The 11,621-nt window shown below is 40.3% G+C and overlaps 1 protein-coding gene across 3 annotated transcripts in view; it reads right to left on the bottom strand.

Annotated features, from left to right (window-relative positions):
- PIP5K1B (phosphatidylinositol-4-phosphate 5-kinase type 1 beta) overlaps positions 1 to 11,621 on the bottom strand; it is a 453,566-nt gene that overhangs the window by 80,336 nt on the left and 361,609 nt on the right. For all 3 annotated transcript variants that reach the window (XM_024126862.1, XM_028493901.2, XM_055087149.1), the window contains one exon: positions 560 to 704. In XM_024126862.1, the coding sequence (XP_023982630.1) occupies positions 560 to 704 (145 nt within the window). The remainder of the gene's footprint in view (positions 1 to 559; positions 705 to 11,621) is intronic.

Raw genomic sequence — 11,621 nt, forward strand, 5'->3', positions numbered from 1 at the left:
TATGTATATGTATAACTGATTCACTTTGTTGTAAAGCAGAAACTAACACACCATTGTAAAGCAATTATAGTCCAATAAAGATGTTAAAAAAAAAAAAAGCCGCTTTTGCTATATAAGGTAACAGCATCACAGATACCAGGGATTAGGATGTGGACAATTTGTGGGGGCTGTTATTCTATCTATCAGTAGTTACTAAGGTCACTCATACGGAAAGAAAATATTCAGATACTTTGTAGCTATTTGTGTAAATGACCAGGAGTGCTTACTTAAAAAATCCACTCGTACAATTATTAAAATAAAAATGAGGAAAGATTCATCTTCTTCCACAGAGTGAAGTACATAGTTTCTACAGGACATAATGATTAACTGTACAGAAAAATCAGGAGGGTTTTCCCTCCTGTCACAGTAAATATCCAGCATTTTCCCTCTTTCTCTTACGGGGCAGGCGACGGTCCCATCCTGGTTGTTAGGGATGACTTGTTCTCATTTAGAGATACTGGCTAGCTGTGATGTAAGTGTGGTAATAGCCGACTGGTAATTTGATTGCACTAAGTATTACCTGCTTGAATAAAGCGTAGTCCTGTCGTGTGAATAATGTTCATTGACGTACAGGGAAGAAGATGAAATTGTGGTCGCCAAGGAAGCAGCTTCAAACAGCGATGGAGTGCTAGGCACCAGGTCTGGCCTGTGTCGGGATCCCAATGCTGGGTGACAAAAAGCAAAACAAACACTCATGAATCTCGGTAAGAAATGCTGCTTTAGTGTATATAATAATTTAAATGAGTCAAAGGCATTCATTCTACATACCAGGCTGCAAATTAAATTACAAAATAACTGTGCTCTTCTGAACTGCAGCAGAAATGTAAAATAGCTTCTTGCAAACAGGTTAAACAGAAAGGAAATTGCATTAATTTACAAAATGGCTTATGGAAATGCCATTATGAATGTTCTTTTAAAAACCTAATAAAGTGATTTACTGTTTCGAAAGATGACATAAAAAGCTCCTAGGAGCTTAAGGAGATAATTCGACAGAGATTAAAAGGATGATTGGCAAATGTATAAACAGACAGGGAACTTGCTTTCCTCTCCCGAGGCTATGCCCATATCTGTGATTCTCAGTGCAGATCTAAGAATTCAGACTTGTTAAGAGCCAAGAAACACATGCTTCATAGACTAACAGCCAGCTATACCTTAACCCTGTTTGAGCCCACATACATCTTTGAATATTATCCACAGCTCTTCTTGACATTATATTCTAACAGCAAGGCTGCCTTTTTTTTTTTTTTTTTTTTTGTGGTATGTGGGCCTCCCTCTGCCGCGGCCCCTCCCGTTGCGGAGCACAGGCTCCGGACTCACAGGCTCAGCGGCCATGGCTCACGGGCCCAGCCGCTCCGCGGCATGTGGGATCCTCCCAGACCGGGGCGCTAACCTGGTTCCCCTGCATCGGCAGGCGGACGCGCAACCACTGCGCCACCAGGGAAGCCCAAGGCTGCCTTTTTAAAAATTAGAAAACTCTTATTTTTCTTTAAAATGTAGGTACCTATGAAAATACTTATGCAAGAGCCCTCCCTCATCAGGAAAGTGGAACAGTCAAGGCTGAGCAGTGACCCAGCCTACTCTCTCTATGTGGATTTTTTTTTTTTGAGAGTTGAATCTGGATTTTTTTTTTTTCTGGATAATTTTTAATCATCCTATCCTAAACTTTGGACAAATTCACGTTCATTATTGGCCAGCTTGTCAGAGATAGTATTTTGTTTAAAGGTCCAGCCACACAGAACAGAGCTCCTTTAAAAAGAGACATGCACGTTCCCAGAAATAGAACACTGTGGATGAATCCTGTCTTTAAAGTTCTATAGTTGGGCTCAAGCTGATTTATTTTTCACCAGTGGAGATATTTTATTTATTTTTTAATTTTATGGAACTATAGCTGACCTATAACAATGTATTAGTTTTAAGGTATACAGTGTAGTGATTAGATTTATGTATATATTGTGAACTGATCATCACAGTAAGTTGAGTTAATGTCCTATCACCACAGTTACAGCATTTTTTTCTGGTGATGAGCATTTTTAAGATCTCCTCTCTTAGCAACTTTCAAATATGCAATACAGTATTATTAGCTCGTGTCACCATGCTCTACTGTGGATTCTTTTTAATCCCTTCCCCAAACTAAACTAAAACAGATGATAATAAATACAATATAACCTTATGGTGTTTCTGGTATTCCTTTATAGGCACAATAGGCTCAAAATTATGTACTGTCAGGAAGTGAACGAATGGAAATTGATCCTAATAGGCACTATCATGTGAGTGTGAGGTTTAGATTGTGGACTTGGAGGGATATAGATGGAGAGGTGGGGCGAGGCATGGAGGGAGAAGGGAGCAAGCACAGAAGGCCTGGACCCTAGACTAGGAATCCAGACACACATTAAAATGTATGAGATGGTGCAGCTCTGCATCCGATTCAGATCAAAATAAAGAACTGCTATGATGAATAACAGATGATAATCATATAAAAACACAAGTGACAACATGCTCAACATGCAAAAATCAGAAAGGCTTCAATACGACAGTTGGCTAGCAATCTTCAATATACCTGATCCCACCTTCTCATTAAATACAGAGAAAAATATGAAAACTCTCAGTAACATAGAAAACTGAATCTGAAAAATAACCTCACATCAGATTCCAATGAATCACTACTAAATATAAGGCGGATAGAGCGAGACTGAGAACAACTAATGCAGGCTCAGGTCTTGGGCATACTCAGCCTGATTTCATAAACCAGAGGCTCGCTGAGTGACAGAATACAGAAAAACACTACCTGTCCAGTGACTCGGGCCCAGGTCAGACAGCACCCAAACACTGGGCAGCTGACCCTTAGGAGCAGTTCTTTGAAGTAGAGAACTGTTTCCTTATGTGCCCATACCCTTCAGTTTTTTAAAATAACTAGTGTGGTGGGCAGAATCCTAGGATGACTCTCAATGACCTGCACCCTTGTATAATCTCCCTTTGAGTGTGGGTGGAAGCTGTGAGAATGATGAGATATTACTCCTGTGATAATTTTATCTTATGTGGCAAAAGGAATCTTGCAGATGTAATTAAGGCTACTAATCAGTTAACTCTGAGTTAGTCAAAGGGAAGATTATTTATGTGAGCCTGGCCTAGTCATGTGAGCCCTTTAAATTTGTGTCTAGAGGTCAGAGATGGTGATAGCAGAGATTCCAAGTGTAAGGGGGATTGACCTGCAAGAAATTCTCCGTCTGAAGATAGAGGGGGGCTGCATGGCAAGGAATGAGGATGCTCTCTAGGGGCTGAGCCTGGCCCACAGCTGTTAGACAGCAATGACATGGGACTTCAGCTGTACAACTGCAAGGAAGTGAATTCTGCCAACAACAGGATGAGCTTGGAGGAGGATTCTTCTCCAGAAACTCCAGATGAGAACTCAGCCAGCTGACACCTTGATCCCAGCTTTTGAGACCCTGAAAAGCTGTGTCGGAGAACCAAGTAAGCCTTGCTAGTCTTCTGACTTATAGAACTGTGAGCTAATAAATACAACCAGACATACTGAGAATGATAGAAAACAAATGATTAAAAACTGGAGGGAAATTTGGTAATGACTTGGTGCACTACGAAAGGGGAAATCCCCAAGTATAGAGCATTACAGAAAGGCCGAACCTTGCAGCAAACTTTGTAGATGCAGAGAATTGTCAAGATAAACTCATTAAAAAATAGTACGTTAACATTTTCAAAGAATATGCTCAATAGCTTTTTCTTCAACCTTAAGAGACCTTTTCTGGTGAAGTACCTTTAGATCTAAAGCAATGGGCCCAATAGTTCAGTTGAAAAAAGCATAATTTGTGCACCGCTTCCTACGTTTCCAGACTTTCTAGATGCTGTGTATTTATTACACTTATCCCTTAAGATTAACAACTGGACTCATGGCTTAAACTTTAGAAGCAATACATACATTTTTATTGAGGTATAGCTGATAGAAGTCATATTGAGCACACTATTTAAAAGTTTAACTATTACAGTTTAAAAATAAGTTTATCCTAGAAAATTAGGCAGTGTGGTAGGGAGATGCCAATGCAGGGAAGTTTACGGAAAGAGGTGGATGCCTGTCAGAAACTGGAGCCATCAACTCAGAGAGAGGAGCAAGGGCAATTCAGAAACTCTAGCTGAAATCACTAAATCTGCATAAAAGTTGGTTTATAAGATGAGAAAGAAACCCAACATGGCAGATATGGATAAATGCTGCAGAAGGGAAAAGGATGAACACACTATTCTAAAGACTGAGGAAAAGAAAATCCCAGAAGAGATCTAATCTTCTACAGGAAGTAAAAGATATTTTCGGGAAATGTTGGCATTTCCAAAAGAATATATTGATAATAAAATCTAAAATGTCACTTCCTCTTATAGGATTAGAAGAGAAAATCCAAATGATCAACTCGATAGAGAAAAATATTTGATAAAATGCAACACTCATTCCTGATAAAAACTTTAGGGCTTCCCTGGTGGCGCAGTGGTTGAGAGTCCGCCTGCCGATGCAGGGGACACTGGTTCGTGCCCCAGTCCGGGAAGATCCCACATGCCGCGGAGCGGCTGGGCCCGTGAGCCATGGCCGCTGAGCCTGCGCGTCCGGAGCCTGTGCTCCGCAACGGGAGACGCCACAACAGTGAGAGGCCCGCGTACCGCAAAAAAACAAAACAACAACAACAAAAAAACCAAAACTTTAGAAACTAGGAATAAAAAGAAACTTCCTTGACTTGATTATGGGCATCAAATACAGCAAAATTCTTTCTCAGCAGTGAAACATTAGAAGCATTCCCTTTAAAATCAGGATGAGGCAAGGCTGCCCACAATCACTACTTCTATTCATCATTGTACCAGAAGTCCTAGTTAGCAAGTAAGAAAGAAAGAAAAAACGATGTGAGGTCTATGCAGTAGCAACAAACAGCCAGAAAAACCAAACCTTAAAAATATACTACCTGGGGAGAGACCTTCAAGATGGTGGAGGAGTAAAACATGGAGATCACCTTCCTCCCCACAAATACATCAGAAATACATCTACATGTGGAACAACTCCTACACAACACCTACTGAACGCTGGCAGAAGACCTCAGACTTCCCCAAAGGCAAGAAACTCCCGACGTACCTCGGTAGGGCTAAAGAAAAAAGAAAAAGCAAAGACAAAAGAATAGGGATGGGACCTGCACCAGTGGGAGGGAGCTGTGAAGGAGGAAAGGTTCCCACACACTAGGAAGCCCCTTCGTGGGCAGAGACTGCGGGTGGCGCAGGGGGAAGCTTCGGAACCACGGAGGAGAGCGCAGCAACAGGGGTGCAGAGGGCAAAGCGGAGAGATTCCCGCACAGAAGACCAGTGCCGACCAGCACTCACCAGCCCGAGAGGCTTGTCTGCTCACCCAACGGGGCGGGCGGGGGCTGGGAGCTGAGGCTCGGGCTTCAGAGGTCAGATCCCAGGGAGAGGACTGGGGTTGGCTGTGTGAACACAGCCTGAAGGGGGCTAGTGTGCCACGGCTAGCCGGAAGGGAGTCCGGGAAAAAGTCTGGACCTGCCTAAGAAGCTAGAGACCATTGTTTCGGGGTGTGCGAGGAGAGGGGATTGAGAGCACCGCCTAAACGAGCTCCAGAGACAGGCATGAGCCGCAGCTATCAGCGTGGACCCCAGAGACGGGCATGACACGCTAAGGCTGCTGCTGGAGCCACCAAGAAGCCTGTGTGCGAGCACAGGTCACTGTCCACAGCACCCCTCCCGGGAGCCTGTGCAGCCTGCCACTGCCAGGGTCCCGTGATCCAGGGACAGCTTTCCTGGGAGAACACACGGTGCGCCTCAGGCTGTTGCAATGTCATGCTGGCCTCTGCTGCCGCAGGCTCACCCTGCATCTGTACCCCTCCCTCCCCCGGCCTGACTGAGCCAGAGCCCCCGAAGCAGCTGCTCCTTTAACCCCATCCTGTCTGAGTGAAGAACAGACGCCCTCAGGCAGCCTACACGCAGAGGCAGGCCCAGATCCAAAGCAGAACCCCAGGAGCTATGTGAAGAAGGAAGAGAAAGAGAAATTTCCCCAGCAGCTTCAGGAGCAGTGGATTAAATCTCCAAAATCAACTTGATGTACCCTGCATCACTGGAATACCTGAATAGACAATGAATCATCCCAAAATCAAGGCAGTGGACTTTGGGAGCAACTGTACACTTGGTGTTTGCTTTCTGCAACCAATTTGTTTCTGGTTTTATGTTTATCTTAGTTTAGTATTTAGAGTTTATTATCATTGGTAGATTTTTTTTGATTTGGTTGCTCTCTTCCTTTTTTAAAAAAATATAGATATATATATATTTTTCCTTTTTCTCTTTTTGTGAGTATGTATGTGTATGCTTCTTTCTGTGATTTTTGTCTGTATAGCTTTGCTTTTACCATTTGTCCTACGGTTCTTTTTTTTTGTTTGTTTTAGTATACTTTTTAGTGCTTGTTATTATTGGTGGATTTGTTTTTCAGTTTGGTTGCTCCTTCTTTTTTTCTTTATTTTCTTTTTTTATTACTGTTTAATTTTTAAATATTTAATAATTTTTTAATTTTTTATTTTAATAACTTTATTATTTTTTTTTCTTTCTTTCTTTTCTTCTCCCTTTTCTTCTGAGCCATGTGGCTGACAGGGTCTTGGTGCTCTGGCCGGGTATCAGGCCTGTGCCTCTGAGATGGGAGACCGAGTTCAGGACACTGGTCCACCAGAGACCTCCCTGCTCTACATAATATCAAGCAGCGAAAGCTCGCCCAGAGATCTCCATCTCAATGTTAAGACCTAGCTCCACTCATTGACCAGCAAGCTACAGTGCAGGACACCCTATGCCAACCTAGCAAGACAGGAACACAAACCCACCCATTAACAGAGAGGCTGCCTAAAATCATAATAAGGCCACAGACACCCCCCAAAAACACCACTGGACGTGGTCCTGCCCACCAGAAAGATAAGATCCAGCTTCATCCACCAGAACACAGGGACTAGCCCCCTCCACCAGGAAGTCTACAAAACCTACTGAACCAACCTTAGCCACTGGGGACAGACACCAAAAACAACGGGAACTATGAACCTGCAGCCTGTGAAAAGGAGACCCCAAATGAAGTAAGTGAAGCAAAATGAGAAGACAGAGAAACACACAGCAGATGAAAGAGCAAGGTAAAAACCCACCAGACCAAACAAATGAAGAGGAAATAGGCAGGCTACCTGAAAAAGAATACAGAATAATGATAGTAAAGATGATCCAAAATCTTGAAAATAGAATAGAGAAAATACAAGAAACGTTAAACAAGGGCCTAGAAGAACTAAAGAGCAAATAAACAATGATGAACAACACAATAAATGAAATTAAAAATTCTCTAGGAGGGATCAATAGCAGAATAGGGAAAAACAACAAATAACATACAAGGGAATCCCCATAAGGTAACAGCTGATCTTTCAGCAGAAACTCTGCAAGCCAGAAGGGAGTGAAAGGACATACTTAAAGTGATGAAAGGGAAAAATCAACAACCAAGATTACTCTACCCAGGATGCATCTCATTCAGATTTGACAGAGAAATTAAAATGTTTACAGACAAGCAAAAGCTAACAGAATTCAGCACTACCAAACCAGCTTTACCACAAATACTAAAGGAACTTCTCTAGGCAGGTAACCAAGAGAAGGAAAAGAGGTAGCACAGAGAGTCCCATGCAGGATAAATCCAAGGAGAAACACACCAAGACACATATTAATCAAATTTTCAAAAATTAAATACAAAAAAAAATATTAAAAGCAGGAAGGGAAAAACAACAAATAACATACAAGGGAATCCCCATAAGGTAACAGCTGATCTTTCAGCAGAAACTCTGCAAGCCAGAAGGGAGTGAAAGGACATACTTAAAGTGATGAAAGGGAAAAATCAACAACCAAGATTACTCTACCCAGGATGCATCTCATTCAGATTTGACAGAGAAATTAAAATGTTTACAGACAAGCAAAAGCTAACAGAATTCAGCACTACCAAACCAGCTTTACCACAAATACTAAAGGAACTTCTCTAGGCAGGTAACCAAGAGAAGGAAAAGACCTACAATAAAAAACCCCAAACAATTCAGAAAATGGTAACAGGAACATACATATCAATAATTACCTTAAATGTAAATGGATTAAATGCTCCAACCAAGACACAGACTGGATGAATGGATACAAAAACAAGACCCGTATATATGCTGTCTACAAGAGACCCACTTCAGACCTAGGGACTCATTCCGACTGAAAGTGAGGGGTGGAAAAAGATATTCCATGAAAATGGAAATCAAAAGAAGCTGGAGTAGCAATTCTCATATCAGAAAAAAGAGACTTTAAAATAAAGACTATTACAAGAGACAAAGAAGGACACTACATAATGATCAGGGATCAATCCAAGAAGAAGATATAACAATTGTAAATATTTATGCAGCCAACATAGGAGCACCTCAATACATAAGGCAAATGCTAACAGCCATAAAAGCAGAAATCGATAATAACAGAATCAGAGTAGGGGACTTTAACACCCTACTTTCACCAATGGACAGATCATCCCAAATGAAAATAAATAAGGAAACCCAAGCTTTAAATGACACATTAAGAAGATGGACTTAACTGATATTAATAGGACATTCCATTGAAAAACAACAGAATTCATTTTCTTTTACTTTTTTTTTAAACATCTTTATTGGAGTATAATTACTTTACAATGGTGTGTTAGTTTCTGCTTTATAACAAAGTGAATCAGCTATACATATACATATATCCTCATATCTCCTCCCTCTTGAGTCTCCCTCCCACCCTCCCTATACCACCCCTGTGGTCACAAAGCACCGAGCTGATCTCCCTGTGCTATGCAGCTGCTTCCCACTAGCTATCTATTTTACATTTGTTAGTATACATAAGTCCATGCCACTCTCTCACTTCGTCCCAGCTTACCCTTCCTCCTCCCCGTGTCCTCAAGCCCACTCTCTACACAGAATACACTTTCTTCTCAAGTGCTCACGGATATTCTCCAGGATAGATCTTATCTTGGGTCACAAATCAAGCCTTGGTAAATTTAAGAAAATTGAAATCATATCAAGAATCTTTTCTGACCCCAACGCTATGAGACTAGATAGCAATTACAGGAAAAAAATCTGTAAAAAATATGAACACATGGAGGCTAAACAGTATACTACTAAATAAGCAAGAGATCACTGAAGAAATCAAAGAGGAAATCAAAACATACCTAGAAACAAATGACAATGAAAACACGATGACCCAAAACCTATCGGATGCAGCAAAAGCAGTTCTAAGAGGGAAGTTTACAGCAATACAATCCTACCTCAGGAAAGAAGAAACATCTCAAATAAAAAACCTAACCTTACATCTAAAGCAATTAGAGAAAGAAGAATAAAAAAACCCCAAAGTTACCAGAAGGAAAGAGATCATAATGATCAGATCAGAAATAAATGAAAAGAAAAGAAGGAAACAATAGCAAAGATCAATAAAACTAAAAGCTGGTTCTTTGAGAAGATAAACAAAATTGATAAACCATTAGCCAGACTCATCAAGAAAAATAGGGAGAAGACTCAAATCAATAGAATTAGAAATGAAAAAGGAGAAGTAACAACTGACACTGTAGAAATACAAAGGACCATGAGATTACTATAAGCAACTATATCCCAATAAAATGGACAACCTGGAAGAAATGGACAAATTCTTAGAAAGGGACAACCTTCCAAGAATGAACCAGGAAAAATTAGAAAATATAAACAGACCAAGCACAAGTACTGAAATTGAGACTGTGATTAAAAATCTTCCAACAAACAAAAGCCCAGGACCAGATGGCTTCATAGGTGAATTCTATCAAACATTTAGAGAAGAGCTAACACCTATCCTTCTCAAACTCTTCCAAAACAAATTGAAGGAGAAAAACCATATGATCAACTCAATAGATGCAGAGAAAGCTTTCGACAAAATTAAACACCCATTTATGATAAAAACCCTCCAGAAAGTAGGCACAGAGGGAACTTACCTGAATATAATAAAGGCCATATATGACAAACGCACAGCTAACATCGTTCTCAATGGTGAAAAACTCAATGGTGAAAAACTGAAAGCATTTCCACTAAGATCAGGAACAAGACAAGGTTGCCCACTCCCACCACTACTATTCAACATAGTTTTGGAAGTTTTAGCCACAGCAATCAGAGACGAGAAAGAAATAAAAGGAATCCAAATAGAAAAGAAGAAGTAAAGTTGTCACTGTTTGCAGATGACATGATACTATTCATAGAGATTCCTAAAGATGCCACCAGAAAACTACTAGAGCTAATCAATGGATTTGGTAAAGTAGCAGGATACAAAATTAATGCACAGAAATCTCTTGCATTCCTATACACTAATGATGAAAAATCTGAAAGAGAAATTAAGGAAACACTCCCATTTACCACAGCTACAAAAAGAATAAAATACCTAGGAATAAACCTACCTAAGGAGACAAAAGACCTGTATGCAGAAAACTATAGGACACTGATGAAAGAAATTAAAGATGATACAAACAGATGGAGAGCTATACCATGTTCTTGGATTGGAAGAATCATCATTGTGAAAATGACTATATTACCCAAAGCAATCTACAGATTCAATGCAATCCCTATCAAACTACCACTGGCATTTTTCACAGAACTAGAAGAAAACATTTCACAGTTTGTATGGAAACACAAAAGACCCCAAATAGCCAAAGGAGTCTTGAGAAAGAAAAACGGAGATGGAGGAATAAGGCTCCCAGACTTCAGACTATACTACAAAGCTACAGTAATCAAGACAGTATGTTACTGACACAAAAACAGAAATATAGATCAATGAAACAGGATAGAAAGCCCAAAGATAAACCCACACACATATGGTCACCTTATCTTTGATAAAGGAAGCAAGAATATACAATGGAGAAAAGACAGCCTCTTCAATAAGTGGTTGTGGGAAAAGTAGACAGCTACATGTAAAGGAATGAAATTAGAACACTCCCTAAGACCATACACAAAAATAAACTCAAAATGGCTGAAAGACCTACATATAGGGCCAGACACTAAAACTCTTGCTGTGATTTATGTCACAGAGTGTTCTGCCTGTTTTCCTCTAAGAGATGTAAAAGTGTGAAATTAGAATACTCCCTAACACCATACACACAAATAAACTCAAAATGGGTTAAAGACCTAAATGTAAGGCCAGACACTATCAAACTCTTAGAGGAAAACATAGGCAGAACACTCTATGACATAAATTACAGCAAGATCCTTTTTGACCCACCTCCTAGAGAAATGGAAATAAAAACAAAACAAATGGGACCTAATGATACTTAAAAGCTTTTGCACAGCGAAGGATAACATAAACAAGACCAAGAGACAGCCCTCAGAATGGGAGAAAATAGTTGCAAATGAAGCAACTGACAAAGGATTAATCTCCAGAGTTTATAAGCAACTCATGCAGCTCAGTAACAAATAAACAAATAACCCAATCCAAAAATGGGCAGAAGACCTAAATAGACATTTCTCCAAAGAAGATATACAGATTGCCAACAAACACATGAAAGAATGC

The sequence above is a fragment of the Physeter macrocephalus genome, chromosome 9 (assembly GCF_002837175.3).
Source record: "Physeter macrocephalus isolate SW-GA chromosome 9, ASM283717v5, whole genome shotgun sequence".
In the NCBI taxonomy this organism is placed as follows: Eukaryota; Metazoa; Chordata; class Mammalia; order Artiodactyla; family Physeteridae; genus Physeter; species Physeter macrocephalus.